The 17,452-nt window shown below is 47.7% G+C and overlaps 6 protein-coding genes across 6 annotated transcripts; 2 read left to right on the forward strand and 4 right to left on the reverse strand.

Moving 5' to 3' along the window:
* Positions 1–162: 162 nt before the first annotated feature.
* E1B28_000001 (uncharacterized protein) lies at positions 163–1,199 on the reverse strand (the record flags this gene model as incomplete). The annotated part of the gene is made up of 3 exons (XM_043145796.1): positions 163–242; positions 293–526; positions 581–1,199. 3 exons carry the CDS (start codon positions 1,197–1,199, stop codon positions 163–165), a joined length of 933 nt encoding a protein of 310 aa, XP_043014495.1.
* A 1,395-nt stretch (positions 1,200–2,594) lies between these two features.
* E1B28_000002 (uncharacterized protein) lies at positions 2,595–5,239 on the forward strand (the record flags this gene model as incomplete). Its single annotated transcript, XM_043145797.1, has 3 exons — positions 2,595–2,927; positions 3,001–4,025; positions 4,081–5,239. 3 exons carry the CDS (start codon positions 2,595–2,597, stop codon positions 5,237–5,239), a joined length of 2,517 nt encoding a protein of 838 aa, XP_043014496.1.
* A 686-nt stretch (positions 5,240–5,925) lies between these two features.
* E1B28_000003 (uncharacterized protein) lies at positions 5,926–8,387 on the reverse strand (the record flags this gene model as incomplete). The annotated part of the gene is made up of 9 exons (XM_043145798.1): positions 5,926–6,098; positions 6,152–6,561; positions 6,634–6,854; positions 6,931–7,106; positions 7,161–7,662; positions 7,725–7,937; positions 7,996–8,150; positions 8,203–8,319; positions 8,369–8,387. The coding sequence occupies 9 exons, from the start codon at positions 8,385–8,387 to the stop codon at positions 5,926–5,928; spliced, it is 1,986 nt and encodes a 661-aa protein (XP_043014497.1).
* A 478-nt stretch (positions 8,388–8,865) lies between these two features.
* Positions 8,866–11,603, reverse strand: E1B28_000004 (uncharacterized protein; the record flags this gene model as incomplete). The annotated part of the gene is made up of 8 exons (XM_043145799.1): positions 8,866–9,047; positions 9,106–9,524; positions 9,577–9,869; positions 9,930–10,423; positions 10,476–10,893; positions 10,958–11,164; positions 11,224–11,378; positions 11,450–11,603. 8 exons carry the CDS (start codon positions 11,601–11,603, stop codon positions 8,866–8,868), a joined length of 2,322 nt encoding a protein of 773 aa, XP_043014498.1.
* An 874-nt stretch (positions 11,604–12,477) lies between these two features.
* On the forward strand, positions 12,478–14,205 carry E1B28_000005 (uncharacterized protein; the record flags this gene model as incomplete). The annotated part of the gene is made up of 4 exons (XM_043145800.1): positions 12,478–12,499; positions 12,554–12,893; positions 12,943–13,094; positions 13,145–14,205. The coding sequence occupies 4 exons, from the start codon at positions 12,478–12,480 to the stop codon at positions 14,203–14,205; spliced, it is 1,575 nt and encodes a 524-aa protein (XP_043014499.1).
* A 1,347-nt stretch (positions 14,206–15,552) lies between these two features.
* Positions 15,553–17,209, reverse strand: E1B28_000006 (uncharacterized protein; the record flags this gene model as incomplete). The annotated part of the gene is made up of 3 exons (XM_043145801.1): positions 15,553–15,886; positions 15,939–16,408; positions 16,457–17,209. The coding sequence occupies 3 exons, from the start codon at positions 17,207–17,209 to the stop codon at positions 15,553–15,555; spliced, it is 1,557 nt and encodes a 518-aa protein (XP_043014500.1).
* Positions 17,210–17,452: the final 243 nt, after the last annotated feature.

Here is a 17,452-nt window from a genome sequence, read left to right on the forward strand (position 1 = left end):
CCCCTAACCCCTAACCCCCCCCTAACCCCTAACCCCTACCCCCTAACCTAACCCCCTAACCCCTAACCCCTAACCCCTAACCCCCTAACCCCTAACCCCCTAACCCCCCTAACCCCTAACCCCTAAACCCCTTAACCCTAACCCCCCCTAACCCCCTAACCCCTAACCCTGATAGTAGCTCGCTACTTCGTTCAGAGCCCCCTTGGAGGCGAGAATGGACTTGGTGGGATGATCCGGAGATTCTATATGCTTGTCAATTTTACATTGCGAAATAGGAGACAATGTTTCTTACTTGATGAAGAGGATTTCTTTGGCTGTCGCTTGGGTGCCCGACGACCAGACACTTGGTTTGGTTGAGGAGCGTTCACGCCTAGGTCTGCGAGCAACTCATTGAGCTTCTCCATAGAGCTCTCCAACCCCTCAAGATACTCGTCAATAGAGTATATGTCTGCTAGCGCCTTCCACCGAGCTATGGCAGTGATCGTCTTCACTAACTGGTCCCTTGTAGGGTCTTCGAAGTTGATGTCTGAAATGATGAACAAGTCAGCAGTGCATTCGCCGTCAAGAGATGGAAGCATACCCTCAAACGCGGCTAGAGCCTCTTCCTTGTACCTTGCCATTCTCGTTTGATCCGACTTGCACTTCTTCTTTAAGCGGACCCACGATCGTACGATGAAAGCTTTCACCAGACCCAAATTGGTTAACGATATTCGAAGGACACTTGAGCCACGAGGGAAGGCTTCGTGCCCGAATAGCTTCCTAGCAATGGCATCAACGACCTTTGGGGCATAGTGGTCGACCTCAGGAAAGTCCTTCAAGGAGTTGTTGTCAAGCATTAGCTGAAACGGATGGCAGCATTCGTCTCGCAATGCGTCGCATACCACATCATGGATACCCCAGCCATCCCAGCCTTTGGTGATATATTTATCAAAGAACACGCGCCCTGGATGTGGAGACTTCTTGAGAAAAACTTCCCGATCCTTGGTCTGCGATTTCGGAATCTGCCTGTATGATTCCAAGAAGGAATGCACGTCGTTAGCGTTCTGCCGTGTCCAGCCAGGGGGGAGACAGCGGTCGTCGTCAGGGAACAGGCCGTGGTGAACACCAGTTCGCTCTTGCCAAGGCTTCCAGCGCCAGGGTGCTTGATCTTCGGTGATATAGGCGTCAACGAGAACGACGAAAGCACTTTTGGAGGGCATAGTAAGAGGGTGGGTTAAAGCAAGGAGAGGTTCCAAAAAATCAGCCCCATAGCATTATAGTTATCCTAATAATTGTAGGCCCCTTTGAAAAAAAACTTGTATGACCAAGCACTCCACCTGCAACCAATTGACGTACACTTTTTTCCCCTTTGAGCCGCCGTGTAGGATTTGTTTCTATGAATAACGTAGCCTGCTGTGGCTACTTGACTATACAGTAGAGCCGGTGTCGCACCAACCCTGAGCTGCTTTTGTCCATCTGTTGCGGATCTCCAAATATGTATCGAGAAATCCATCTAGTCTGTGGCTCCGTCGCGAGAATACAGTATTGGGTCGGGTGGAGTGCTTGCTGAAACAAGTGTTTTTTTTTTTTTCGAAAACGACCTACAATTATTAGGATAACTGTAAACACGCGATACTTCCGCCAGTAGTTATTTCTTTCGGTCAGAATTTGTGCCTTGATTTTGTGAAGATCTTTTCCCCAATTGCATGCGCCAGAGCAACAAACCCATTATCGGAGAGTGTCAACTCAATACCAACGAAACTTACCACATGGTATGCGCTCCGAGTCGGAGTTCATTGAGCCACAGATGTCAATCTCACGGGAACGCTGAAGACTCGGAAAAAAAAAGAAGGAATGGAACATCAGCGTGGAGATGAGCTAACCGTCAGGGTCATCCAAAAACAACGCGGGAGAATCGAACGTCTCCATCTTGTCTTCATCAGCATCAATGTTCATCGAGGAAAAGTAAAAATAAAGAAGTCCTGTGTTTGTAACGGACATTAAAAAAACCCTCATTCAGATGGTGGTCCGAGGGCGCCAACCTAAGTATCAACTTTTTGCTTCCATTCGGAATTGTCGGATTGTTCACGCGAATAACGTGAATAAACCTGAATAACCGAAACCCCGAAAACCGAGTGTCCTGAATACCCTGACTGTTAACGCGAAAAAAACTGAGTATCCAGAATAACCAACCAACTGGCAACCAACCAACTGGAAACCAACCAACCGCCAACCAACCAACCGCCAACCAACCAAACCAACCCGAATAATCCGAATAATCCGAATAACCCTTTGCTTCCATTCAGATTTGTCGGATGGTTAACGCCAATAACCCGAAACCCCCGAAAAAACTGAGTATCCTGAATAACCAACTGGCAACCAACCAACCTCCAACCAACCAAACCAACCCGAATAATCCGAATAATCCGAATAACCCTTTGCTTCCATTCAGATTTGTCGGATTGTTAGAATAACCAACTGGCAACCAACCAACCACCAACCAACCAAACCAACCAACCACCAACCCACCAAACCAACCCGAATAATCCTAGTGCGACAGCAAAGTATATGATACCCCTAACCTCTGACTCTTGTTTTTGCTACCCATCATCTCTATGACTGGACTGTATTCCGAACGAGAAACAAAATCCTACACTCTCTGCCAGTTCAACGATGAGGCGCAGCGGCTACTCCAGATGGAGGATTACCCAGAGTTTCAGAAGTTCGTTCTGACAGGTGAATCCAAGTACACTTCCACCCAGGCCTTGGTCGACATCCAGCCCAATATTCTGCCCCCCGACCACTCCCTCGACGTTAAACGCGATTTCGACTCGCTCATTGGTATCACACCCAAAATAGCCATTGCAAATTCACTATCAATCTATGCCGTCCCCAATCCTTCAGAGGTTTTGACGACTAGCATTCACCTCGCGCATACAATGTTTGTGGTATGTCTCTGTTGTTATAAACCTGCAAATCCAGCAAAGGAGTGCTCACTTGTACTTTCCTGCCTCTTTTCAGGATGGCACTTCGAAACAGGTCCCTTACCATCATATCCACAACTTTCTCCTTGGTTACTGGGGGAACCGTTGCCAGCTCCACATCTTCTTCCCTACTCTCTATGCTCCCAACCCCTCTCCTACCACTCCTCGGAACGTCCGCCTAGATGTCAAGCAAATGGCCCAGTTCTATGAACGCGGGGTGAGACCCTCCATTGCGAATATTCTTCCCGAAAGTGTCTCCGACTGGCCTCCCACCTACGATGCTGAGGCATTTCGAATCCGCCGTTCCACTGGTCGTAGCTCGTACGGTACCAAGATGATTCCGGAAGAGTTTCTGGAGTCATTTGTCTCTGAGCTACGGTTGTCACTTGCGAGGAACGGAGTTAATTGGGCAAAAGACTTCTTCTTCATTCATACCGTGCGAGGAGTCAAGCTGTCCTCGTTTCATACCCCTACACCAGAGATGGCGAACCGAGCCTTCCTGGGTCTACTGCAAAATGTCTCAATCCCTCTGGAAAACACAATAGAAGGGCAATGGTTTGTCGACGTTGGTTTGGAGTTTCGAAGCCCCGATGGCCATACGGTTCAATGGACTGCTCGTTCACACTCTACCGTCGTCGCGAGTTTCCTCCAGGTGTCAGATGACGCTGCCAACCGGATGACACGACTCGGTAGTAGTCGATACGAGAGAGACATTGTCAGCCACCTCACAGGCATAGCTGGTTGTCGAATTGAGCCTAGGGCTTCTGGTGGGCCGTACGATGTCCAGTACCTTCAGTTGTATTCAACTGACAAAAACGTTACCTACTCCCCAGAGGGACGGCATCACGGGAAGGCGATACCAATGGCCAAAGCTTTGGAGGACCAACAGCCATGCAAGTTCCTCGAAGACCTCTACGACTCTTATGCAGCCTCTGTAACCATTGCCGCTCATGCCCGGATTGAGGTTCGAGTATCGCTCGATTATGTCACACAGGTGTTGATGGACATACCCGTCACCGCGATCCGAGGTTCCTTGGCTGTTTTTGACACGGAGACCTGGTGGTACGTTTTTAGTTGAACTCTTGTAACAAGTTCAGTGATAACGTTTACCTCCCAGGGACTTTCGACGCTATCGTCTCCTGGCCATGATACATATCTTGGGAGCACAGGCTACCGGTCCTTCTGTCTTCAGAGTCGGTCGTGATGCTCTTCTCCTCACAGCCGCCATGGTCTGGATGATTAATGGTCTCCATTCTCGACCTGATGACGGTCATCATAGCAGAGATTTGATGCGAGCAATTTTTCCACTGACCGATACTCGCGATGATGTTGATGAGCTGGCTTTGATATTCCTTCAGAGGGAGCTAGGTGGCCGGCTTGCATACTTCCCACACGGTCTCATGTTCCTACGTCGGATAAAAACCGACACCCATACTCCTCACTTGCGCACCAGTGGACTTTGGATCTCCACCAGTGCCTTCTCGTTCTTTTTCAAGATGACTGAGGAGGAGATACGATACAATTACCACGAGAAGCTTAGGAATGGCTCATCCGTCACTCGTGTTTCAAATAAGATGCACTCCACACGTGTTCGCATCTCCACAAGAAATGACGGCGACACCCCCATGTTCAACCTCACAGCACAAGGCCACTCTCGCTTACCTCCCCCTGTCGACGAGGGCTCCGATATTGAGATGGATGTTAATAATTCCCCAGTACGTTCCATTGATGTCTGTCTTGAGGAGATTTTCCTTCAGTGCATGGTAGACATCTTTGAGAAAGCACCAAACCCCGTCAGTGCAAATGACGCCTCGTATCTCGTGATCTCGGAGGATGCACGACTTATGGCTGGAGAGAACGACTTTAAAAACCTTCGACTGTCAGATTACTGGACGTGTGTTTTCTACAAGGTCGCTACGCCAACAGAATATACTCGGGCGTTCGATCATCTCTTTCCCAATACTCGCAGGTCGCCAAAGTCTAACAACTCCCAGAATTACCTGCAAAGCACCTATTACAAGCGTTGGGAATCTCTGTGCCGTGAGGTTAGCGATGAGGTTATAGAGGCCATGAAGGCAGAGCTGCGGAAGCGATATGACGAGCTTCTTTGGGTGCCAAAGACTGTCTCTGGTCGTATATGGGAATCTTATGATACGAAACCAGGAAGACGAGAGGCTTACACTAGGCTGCCGCTGGGGTCTCATGGCCCTGCCCCACGAATCCTCGTTCGCAGTGTACCGCAATGGGTTAGCATTCCACCCGGTCATCCTCCTTAAAGCATCAAAATATATTGGCTTCCATTCTGCTTATGTAGTATGGCTACATACTTCCCACCAAATTTTGCTTATTGATTTTTTTTATCATAATCTTATATAGTGGATTTGAAACTTGAATGTATTGCTCAGATACCTCGAGTGCGATAGAACAGTGGATCCACTAGCATGTACACTAGTCGGCATTTTGATGAAGTACAATTTTTCGTATTTGTCTGCGTTCGTCTTGGACGAACTCACTGACGCGATGTAGATTAGGGTCGGGATTGGTGTTGGGACATGGTAGTGCGTTCGTCCAAGACGAACCCGCCGACATGTCAGATTAAGATACGAGAATGGATTGCGATTGAGACATGTCAGTGGATTCTTCTCGGACGAACTCGCTGGCATGACATAGTAATTAGGGTCCGGATTGTGGCTTGGGACATGATTTAGAATAGTGTCAGGATTGGGTATTGAGACATGGTAGTGCGTTCGTCCAAGACGAACCCACCGAAATTTCAGATTACGGACATAAAAAAGTGAAGTCGCAGAGTACGAACCCACTGACTGACATTGCCATCTTTCCGGACGTAAATTTACATCAGTATATTCGTTACGCGATTGTCAGTTCGGACGGAGGTCTGAGGGGTATTGTCATCCACGGCATACCAACATTTATTTCATTTATTGATTCTGGTGTTGGACTTCTAATTCAAACGAGGTTTTTTCGAAGGACCCGGACCAGTCCCACTATCCTCCTCCTCCCGCTCCTTCTTTTGCTCCTTCTTCCCCTCCTTACGGTTCAAGTATTTTCTCCGACTTTTCTTGGCTAATTTATGTTCAAAATTTTCCAAATGCGAGAGTTCGATCATAGCGTCATCTATCAGGAACTGTCAGAAGGCACGCCAAAGATATCATCGACAAAAACCTCACCCCAAAGATCCGGCCGCTTAATCGCAAAACGACCGACTGCGGTGTACTGTTCATCCCCCCCCTTTACACGAGCCCGGAAAAACTGACCCAGTTCTCGATGTCTATCATCAGAAATGACACCCTCGTGTTGTCCTGATGCCGCCTGAACAAAGTCTCCAATCCCCGTTATCCCGCGGACTAGCTGCACCAGATCGCTACGCAGTTCCTCATAAGCAGCACGAACGTCTACAGGGACCTGGTCGTGTTTTGACTGAATTTCTACTAAAATTCCTTTGACCTGTTCGACTCGGTGGTTGATAGCTGGCAAAATATGCCTGCCGGACGACAGCCAACTATTGAAACCGTGTGTCAGAGTGAGCCTGTACCTCTCTGCATCTCTGATTTTTTTGCTGCGGAGAACATCCAACTCGCTGTAAACAGTAGACGAAAGACGTCATCCAGGATGGTAAGAAGTTCATATACATCAGAGGGGGGAAGCTCACCTCTCCAGGCTTTTTTTGTCCTGAGTCCACTTCTCTGCATTAACCGCCTCGTTAACCCTCGCTGACTCAAGTTGTTGCAACAACGACACCCGTTCCTGCGTAAGTGCTGACAGCTGCTGGCGCAGAAGAGAAACATCTTCGGACGCCGAATGCCCCAGCAGGTGAGAAACCTCCTCTTCAGACGCCGAATGATCGCGTAAAGGTCCTTCTGGGGATCCAGGCTGAAAGATAAACATGATTTAGCTTCAACGATGACCGTTCTAGCGTTTCTAGGGGTGGATGATAATAGATACTCACCGATTGTCTTCCGATACTTCCAGAGTTTACAACAGCGAACCTTGTCGCATCATATTCTTGCTGAGTGGCGGTTCCGGCAGTAATACTCGCAATTGTGCAAGGACTTTTATCTGTTAATGCCCTGGGATATGAGCTTCGGACCTCAAGAGTGCGATCCGTAGGGACCGCTTCAGCACCTTGGTAATGAACTAAACTCACAAAGAGGGATAACAAACGTGAGGAGTACTTACCTCTTTCCGCCTCAAATAGAGGAGTGTCCCCCACTCCATGTTCACCGGCAGGGCTATCATCCCCCATTCGAATCTTGTTCTCAGTCGCTAATTTAGCACGAGCTTGATTGGCTAAACGAGATGCCAAACGAGTGGTGCGATCTCGAGGAGGTCTTTCAGACCCCACAGCCTTAACAGCGAGAGATCTACCCGAGGAGGAGACAATTTCTTCTGGAAGCTTTCGTGGAGATCGTCGCGGCGGTGCTCTGGATCCTTTCTGCGGTTCAACAATTCCACGAACACGGGGTTTCCCTTGACCACCTACATCCAAAGGGCCCACACTCGTAGTCCTTACTCTCCCGAAAGAAACGCCTTTCCCAGTTTCAGGTGGCATCCCTCGCGAAACGTACAGTTCGTAGTTGGCTTCAGGAAGAGTACCGGTTTTGAAATCAGGTTTCATGGATGAGTCAGTCACCATTGTCTTTAGCCATTTCCCATCCTCTATCTTCAATAACCCTAGAGCCTGTCAGGGGGAGAAAAAAGATGACAGGAAATGATTGATAGTCAACACAACAACACACTCACGAGCGCCAGTTCTTTTGCCTCCGTTTCATTGATTGCATTTTCTGTACCTTGTTGTAATGACCATAATGACAAGCTACGACAGCCAGCCATGATCTTGTGCGAGCAGTTTTCCTGAATTTGTCTACACCTTTGACAAGAGGGGACTGCGCGGCCGCAATCCAAGTCCATGACACAGGGCTGCTTGGCTTCTGTACATTGTTTGCATCCAATCCGCTAAGAGTCATACATTATTTAGTTAGTCGAAACTCAAAAGACAGGTTTTGAAAGTTACATTGAACCAAGTGTCCCACAAAGTCTTTGAAAATTGTCCGTCGAGGCTCTGATTATTCGAGAACAACACGTCAGCAGCTTCTGAGCGAAAGGCTGCCGCAAACTCTCTGTCAACCCAAAAACAATATCCGGGTGCACCAACGTAAAAACGATCCTCTAAGGAGTCCAGTAAGAATTTGTATCGGGAATTTAGTGTCTGTCCACGTACCGACCGGACCGCTATGGAACCGACGATATTCTATTCCATAAGTATCATCCAAGGTGAGGGGTTTTAGAGCAGGCTTTATCTTATTGTTTTTCTTCTTCTCCGCGGCCGTTTGAGGGTCTTTAAAAACGATTACTATGGACACGGCGAGTGGAAAAAAAGGGCGTACTGCTGGGTTTCTTTGCCATGGGATAGCTTGAGGTAGAAGCTAAGGTGGGTCAATCTCATACTTTACAAATCCTCATGCACGTAAATAATGTACGACGACTTACTCTAATGACAGTTCGTTGGAAAGAACTACATTCAAAGTCCGACATCCGCGCTATTTTGGGTTGTAATGTGTAGGGGGGGGGAGGCACGTGGTATGTTCAAAAGCGGAACAATACCAGACAATACTCAGTGAAAATGAATTATCCTGCTAGTATTTGTTTCTCACTAGGTCCGTCCGAGAGTTTACTCTTATTAACACCCGAATTACTGCGGTTGGTTGGTTGGTTACGGGAATTTCATCAGTCAAGTCCGCTGTGGATGGTAATGCTTTACAGTTTTTCTCACCCGAATTACTGTTGTTGTACTAATCGTCTACAGACAGGTCCGGTGTAAACGGCAAAATTTATACATTTTCCCCTCATCCATATTGAACTTCCCAGTCCCAGTACCATGCATCTAAGAACAGTCAGTTGACCATGCTTCTTCTACTCGAGATCTCTTCGCGGGACCAGGTCCGTTAACCCCATCCCCCTCCTCTCGAGGATGCTTCCCCTCATGCTTGGAGTAACTTTCCTGGCTCGCAAGCGCTAATTTTCTTTCAGACGGATCCAAACATGTATGATTGATCAAATCCCTGTCTAATTAACAACCGTCAACGGTCAGAAAACATAAGGTGGTGAATTACATGAACCTTACCCCAGAGGTCAGGCCGGTTAATTGCAAAACGACCTACTGAGCTAATATCCTGTCTATCTGCAGCATTGGAATGAGTGCGGAAAAACTTTCCTGCCTCTTCATGTCGCTCAAGAGACATCATCCCTCGATAATGCGCGGATGCCGTGTCGATGAACTGGGTTATCTTGGTCAATTCTGCCTGAAATTCTGCCGCCTCGCTATGTAGTTGTTGATAGGCGAATGTAATATCCGCAGGAAACCGATCATGTTGGCAATGTTCACTCAAGAACTTGCCTTTAATCCGATTGACGAGACGGCGGAGAGGACGCAAAATAAGGTCGCCGGACGACAGCCAACTACGCAATCCAAGTTCAACAGCCGTCTGGTGAGTGGCTGGATCAACCACCTTTGTTGATTGAAGTCGAAGATCTTCCAATTCCCTGGAGAAGTTAATGAAGGATCTCATTACTGACAGTGAAGGTAACAACTCACTTCTCTGTCTCCTTGTTGAGATCAAGCATACCACCACTGTTAGAATCGCAACGATGTGACTCAAAGGAATATTCCAGTTGTTGTATGTGGTCAGCGTATTTTTTGTTCAAAATTTCTGCCGAAGATAATTCTTCCAGCAAGCGCTTCTTATCCTGGGAGAGCTCTGCCACCCTTCGGCGGAGTGTATCCACGTCCATCTCAGAAGGGTTGGCGTCTCCTAGTAGACCACTCCGAAGAAGAAACTGATCGGGGTACTGGTCTTTGTCCGCCGGGGGGCTTACTCGAAGACCGGACTGAGTAAGAGAAGGATTCGCTTTGAATGAGGGCGTCAACCAAGAAACCTAGCCACTCACTAATGTTTGAGACAGATTTGATACTGGCGAAGCCCTTAACTCCCCATTCTCAGAAGGAACCTCAGATTCAACCCGGAAAATTCTGGAAGGGCGACCTGGGGCTGGGGAAGCAGTTGACGACGCATTATCAGAGCAAACAACCTCCTGTGACATTCTGAGGGGACCCGAGACTGGCGTGGCCCTCGATGACTCACTAAAAGAATGTTGCTCGGGTTGAAAGTGCAAGGTCCTGGAAGGATCCGGAACTGGAGTGGCCCTCGACGACTCGTTGATGGGAGGAACCGATTCAGACCTCGAAAGTCTGAAAGGATCCGGAACTGGAGAAACCCTTGATGACTCGTTTACAGAAGGAACCTGAGATTCGGACCTCGAAATTCTGGAGGGACCTGGGACTGGAGACGCCTTCTCAGATGGAAGAAACAGCGGAGTCTTAGATCGGACATTGACCGACGAAGACTGCATCGCTTTATTGATACTCAGGGCTATTTGATCCGCTTCGGAAGACAATTGAATCAACCTAACAAAAACCTGACATCAGGTACTCACCCGCTTGAAGATCCGATGACCAAGTGTCCTGCACTCCAAGTTGGCCTTCCGGAATGTCATCCCCCATCTGAAGCTCATTGTGAGCTGCAGATTCACGAGAAGCCAAAGTTATGGGGCGGACCCAATCAGGTTTCGTTGAAGGAGAATCATTATGGATACGTTTACGTTGGGAGCTGCCGGGTATATTCACAGAACCCATCGCCTGACCAGTATGGGGACCTCTCGTAGGCATCCGGGGCCGGTTACCCCCAGGTAACTTTCCAAACCCCCCAATGGTTGTAGTTGGCATTCCCCGTGATACATAATCGCCATAGTTGGATTCCGGAAGAGCGCCAACTTGAAAAGATGTCTTGATGGCTTTTGACGTCACTGTCGTTTTTAGGTATTTTCCGTTCTCTACATGCAATATCCCCAAAGCCTAGCGAGGAAAGGGACAACATGAACGCCGGTTAGAACTGATATAGTAATTGTGACCAACTCACAAGTGCCAACTCTTTCACCTGTTCTTCATTAAGACGATGTCCTTGAAGAACTGACCAATCCGCCAGACGACGACATCCAGCTGTGACCTTGTGAGAACAGCCTTTCTGTATTCTCCTGCATCTTTGGCAGGAGGGTACCGGGCGCGTGGTCTCTGTGGCCATAACACATGGTTCCCCAGCTTCAGCACATTGCGTGCATGGAATTTTCTATCCGGTAACAGGAAAATCAATTCGGAATCAAAACACCAAACCCAAGGTGAACTTACCCCCAATAAATTCTCCCATAAATCTGTTGCGAATTGTCCTTCAATGCTCCGGTTGTTCCAGAAAAACACGTCTGCAGCTTCTGAACGGAAAGAAGCTGCGAATTTTCTGTCGACGAAGAAACATGTCTTTGGTGGCCCGACGTAAAAACGATCCGCTGAGGAATAAGACGATTACAGGTTGGTTTCAGGTAAGATTTTAGTATCTTAAGTAATGAATGACACGCACCCACAGGACTGTCATGGTATACAACAGGGTGGGTACTGTGCACGCCATCAGGAACAGAGTGGTCCGCATCAGCTTGAATCTCCGTCCTGGTACTGCGGTGAGTCTTTTGGCGGGTTTGCGTGTTGTTTTTGAAGCTTGTGGATCTTGCCATCATTTTTCTTATTTCACGCGTTCAAAACTTATATACAAAATAATGGGACTACGACTTACAGTACTGCAGTTCTGAAGGGTGGTGGTGGAGGTCACTTGGAAAGAGGAAAAATATTACAAAGTTCGATTGGGTTAGAAATGTGGGGGGGGGGGGCAGCATGTGATATGTTGAATACCGATCCGTCATTCATTTCCACGGATGAACCATTCGACGGATCAGATGGAAATTTCAGATAGTCGCACAAACACTGTAAATAATTTGTAACAGGAAAAAGGGTAGTTTTTGAGATCTTTTTTCATCAGTGGGTTACTGAGAAAATCCAGTTTCACCGTCGTTGTCGCCGAAATCCCACAGGTGCCACAAGGGACAATGGCTGAAAAATTAACATGCAACGGAAATGCATAACGGGAGAAGGTCCGTCTATGATGGATACTTGAACTAAATTCACCACATTCCGAGTCCCTTATTGATGTGAAATTTTTCTGTTGTGCGTGGATGGACAGTCCAACGACGGTCAAACGACGGTCAAACGACGGTCAAACGATGGTCAAACGATGGTCAAACGACGGTCAAACGACGGTCCGCGGATCGCTGTTCACCGGCAACCGGCAAATAGAGGGCTAATGACATCATGTTCATTTATGAACCCATCACGTGTCTCCCCCCCCACCCACATTTCACCATCAAAACAACCGCTGCGGATCGGACTTTGAAATGTTTAATCTTCTCAACTAACCACCACACCGACAGTATCGACCTACGGTAAGTCATACTCATCGCTAGTTGTAGTCGTAGCTATATAGAAATATATATATTAACGATAAATTTACATCTGGTGAACAGTCAGAGAGCTAATTGAATTGGAAAGGCAACGAAAATGAAGAGGACTCCACTTCACGGTAAGGAACTAACACTAACACTCCCTATGTACACATCTCACTTCAAAATGACAGAATCAATTCGTGAAAGAAAGTTCCGTTTTGAGGGCATAGAATACAAGCATCAGTTTCGCGAACTCAAGGAACCAGTGCTCGTCGAAGAGGAACGAGGAAAATGGATTGGTGATATCTTCAGATGCGAGAACCGCATCTGGATATATCACGGACCCGACGACGCAGAGGGGTTATGGAGAGAGTTTTCGTGGGATTCACCAGAAGAAATAAAGTGTCCAATAGACCAGTTAAAAGGTACCCATATTCTGAACAGAAGTGGAAATTCCTGGGCTAGAAGAGCGAGCCTTAACTACGATCTTAAAAAACGGAACCGCGGCCTGAAACGAGCACGAACGGAACCGTAAGTAAATCTTTTAAAATTGGTTCTGGCACTCACACTTATTTCTTAGAGACGAAGACACAATTAGAGATGAGGACACAATTAGAGACGAAGACACAACCGCCCGCCAGATTCCGAGAACCGCCCTTTTTTCACCTGAACCGCAGGCATCTTCATCGCGCCTTCCGCCTTCCAGGGCTGAACCCCAGGCACAGGGATCCGGTAAGCGACTAATAATATAGCACAGTTCCCCGCTCACCCAGTAAGAATAGGTGTAAACGCATGGGTGGAAGAGCTTCTCACCCGAATACATACCTTCCCCATTCCTCGTCGTACCCTTCACCAACGGGTTTCGGATGCTCTGATATTTATCAAAGATTTCGAGTGTCCAATCCCATTTCATCGGAGCAATAGGAGGAGCTCCCAACCCAATCCGAAGAACATAGAATGGGTAGAGGTTCCCGTTCCGACTAAACAAGGATGTCTCTTCCAGATTGGCCTTCTTTTTATGGACATGACACACAAAGACAACAAAAAACCAAATGTAATTGATTCCGAAACAGGGCAACCGACTGACGCGTGCGCAGTCCAAGAGTTTGCAGCATCTATGATGTTGACGCAAAACTCGCCAGACCAGGCGGGGAGGGTTTTGGCAGCGCTGAACATCTACCACACGCCACAGGGAATGGGGAAGATGAAAGCCAAATTCGATTTTGGGGATAGGGCTGTATACCACGAGCGGGATAAGGAGCGTGGCACGACCATGACACCCTATGGTCATGTCACCTTTCCACACAACGACCCGTATGCTGGACACTCCGTGATCTGGCATCTATCGGGAGTGAAACTCTGGCTGCTGTGGCCACCAACTGAGAGCAATCTCAGGAAGTTGTGGAGCCATCATTTCGCCCCCAACACCCCCTACCGAAGGGATCTCAAATACTGGATCACCCAGTTGGAGGATATGGAGGCGATCTTGATGGAGGAGGGACAGTCTGCGTTCATCATGCGTCCGTACACGGTACATGCATGCATTTCTCTTGGTCCTAGCTGCCACTCTGGGACAATTTTGATGGCGCCAGACTCGGTTGAAGACCTTCTCGTTCATCTGTCACTTGTCGAAGCTGTTAGGTTAGATGGCGCATCTGAGGAGACAATCGGAACGTTCCAAGAGATCAAGAGGAACTTCGATGGAAATCAAAAAGCGGAGTGGAGTGACTTGGCAGAGGACAGTAAATTCTCTGACAAAGAGACAAAAGAGAAGATCCGATCTTGGGTTGCCAGAATGAAGGCGTGGAGCAGTCAGAACTCCAATATATTGCGTCCGATTTAGAGGGCGGTGGTTAGTTCCGGACAGTAGTGAAAACTTTTTTATAGCACTCACGTTGCATGTAAATAGAATTGGGCTTTGTTGGTTTTTATTTATCGGTATGCCACGGGTGGAAATCACAACTCAGAGGGTCCGTCGTCCATTTTGTCGAGAGTTACTACGGTCTAGGACATTTTTCTCTCTGTCTACACCCAAGTGAAGATTTTACATACTCACGGACAAGTCTGGAAGGCAAGGGAATATGTGTATCGTGTTAGAGGAACAACAAGCAAGACATATTAACGGTCCTCAATCTGGTCCGATACTTCCGAATCCGATCCGATAATTTTAATTTATTTCTTTATTTCTTTTCCTGATTTACCCCGTCGCTGAAGGTGGTGAGGGAGTGAATGGGTGAGAATATTTCGTCGAGAATGAAGGTGGCGAGTGAGTGAGACATCGCCTTGTCGTGTCTGGTTTACACAGGAAGATGTCACTCTTGACAAAGTCAAGGTTTATATATATATATATATATATTGCGCACCGCTGAAAGTCGATCTTTGGTGTGGAAGTTGATGATTTGTTGTAGTACATTTATTCAGACCTCCCATTATGCTATAAAAACACAAGTCCAAGTACGGTGGTGTTCCGTCCGCTCAAAAGTGAGATTCGGAATTCCCGAAGGTATGTAAGATCACGATCATGAGCATAGGTTGTTTCTGCAGTCCCGTCGAAATCGGATAGTTTTTTCAAATTGTGCAAACATCTTCGCCAGAATCCTTCTGCACGTTTAGATTCGATATTAACAAAGTTAGGCTCAGTCTTTATCATTGTCTTTCCCAGCCACTGAACTGAAGTGCAAAACTCGATTTAGCATTTGTTCCTCGTCACTTGACAGCAAACCTTCAGTCGCATGCAGAGCTTGTTCCAAAGTTGAATAGCGATAGGCAAGGGGTACAAGTGGTGCTGTGTGTTTTTGTTCCCATTCCAACGTGGAAGCTGTACTTTTGTAGGGTAATAGTAGTAGTAGTATATAGTCTTTCTCAGTCAACGCCAAGAGCACTTGAATTGGCACGAAAAAATTTCATGCGTCCCCTACCGGCGGCGGTCTGACTAAGACATGGATGATGATGGAGATCAGTGAGCAGGTTGTTACTGAAAAAGCGGAAAACTCACCAGAGCACAACCATACAAAGTCTTGGCAGCAAGTGCCATGGCAATCGTGATCCCCAACTGAAGCATGACCAAAATCAATAAGGCGCAGCTTTCCATCCTGCGTACGCGCTATATTTTCGAATGAGAGGTCATGGTGGTGTATGCCCAAGTTGTGTAGCGCCGTGATGGCAGTATTCAACCCGTCCCTGTTTTGTATCAGGAGCCATTGAGGAACACAAGTGGATTGAGAACTTGCCATTCCTGGTCGTTGAGTGACCCTTCCTCTCCGAAACCCAACGTAGCCCCTATATACTCTATCAAAATGCACCTCGTCTGTCTCCAAGGGTTATAGAAGGCCCCGTACAACTTTGGAACATAGGGAAATTTCGATCGATTGAAGACATTGTACGCGGAAAGTTCACGTGTGAACATTTCCTCATCGCGAAACTCCTTCAGTACGAGTCGGGTTTCGTAGTTGATACTGATCGCCGTAAACTCCCTTATTACTGGATGCGGAAATTGAAGTCGAAGTTGTGGGAGCCGAAAGACACTATAAACTGCTGTAAAAAGCTTTTGAAAGGAATACGACATAGTGAACTTACCTGGGGCTGAAATTTCTAAATTCACCGCTAACTTCAGTTGCGGTGAAGCCAGAGATGAACCTAAGGATTCCTGGTGCTGTCCGGATCAAGTATGCAGATATATTCATGTTCGCCCACTGTAAGAAGGGTGAAATTAACTCAGCTCCCCATAATAAAGGATCTGTGTGAGGTGGCATTGAGGGAGATGTTCTGACGTTCTGTGGGATAATGGAGAAATTCGATAGTCGCGATTCAGAAGGAAGGATGGCGGGAGCTATTTTTATCATCACAGTGATCATGAACTGATGCAGGAGGTAGATGAAGGGCACGTATGTGCGGGTTTTGTTGCGTGATTCTTGGGAATCCGGTTGCGAGAGGTTTTCGGACAGCAGTAGCGTGTTGTTCGACGTTACGTATCCGATGCGAGTGAATCCACAAATAGAACTAAACAAGCAGAGCTTAGTTTCAGAGCTATCAGCCTGACTCATCATCTTGCAAAGCATAGTTAGTGAAGGACCCCAAAAGCTCTCGCAACATACCTGTGCTAACAAATAAAGCACATTGTTCTTCCAACTGTTTCGACTAGTCGGGTCAAATTGAGAGGATAAATGTGCGTTCGAATCTAGGAGCCCCTGGAGGTATCCGTCCTTTGTGTTACCTGGGCCTGGAGTTTGGGAATAGCGATAATTGGTTATGCTGGTGCTTTTCGCATCAATGGCAGCAGCCCGCCTGAGCTTATCTTCACCCCCCTCCGGTTGGAGCATGATCCCCACGTCTGACCTGTTCCCCCCCTCAGCTGCTTCGCTGTTAATCTGAAACCTCTCCAGGAGGCGTATCGCCTCCTTTGCTTCTTGGGTTTCGTTGTCCAACCCCCACTCTGTGAGTATTTGCACTTTGATGATACCTAAAATGGTTTTCGTGAAATTATAAAGTACATCATGGACCCACTTTTCGGTGCCGGGATCACGGTTCCACCTGTCAACCAGGCAAGTGCCGCTGCCCATAATCCTGAGGTCTTCCCAGAAGTAGCGTTCTGACCCCAAAGAGTCCTCTTCCTTTTTTCGCACACCCTCTATGTCCAGTTCTTTCTCCAATATTGAATCGTACCCGACGGGAGAGTCGATAGCTAGTTTGCGAATAGTAGTATCATGATTGGCGATAATCGCAGCAGTTTGACGGCTTCTCGAGGCGGATGGTGCACCCGTGACGGCGGGATATGGAGGTACTACGTGAGCCAGCTTGTCCGCGAGCTTGTGCAAGACAGAGTCAAGTTTGGGGTTGGGGTTGGGCATTGAGGCGCGGTAGGGGTTTCCAGTTGTTGGCTACTTGGTTGACGGAACTTTAAAGGGCGCTCGGCAATTCATCAGATGACCGGACCAATCGCTGGGCCCGCAATAGCTCCGTGGCAATTCGGCTCACTCGACTTAGGTGTCATCGTCGTTGTGCGTTCTAAAGACTGACAGCCATTCCCATGAATGACATTCCGTGAGCGAATGTGCCCTAAAAATTATGTGCAATGTGCCATGTGTGGGATT

Source organism: Marasmius oreades, chromosome 1 (assembly GCF_018924745.1).
Source record: "Marasmius oreades isolate 03SP1 chromosome 1, whole genome shotgun sequence".
Classification (NCBI taxonomy): Eukaryota; Fungi; Basidiomycota; class Agaricomycetes; order Agaricales; family Marasmiaceae; genus Marasmius; species Marasmius oreades.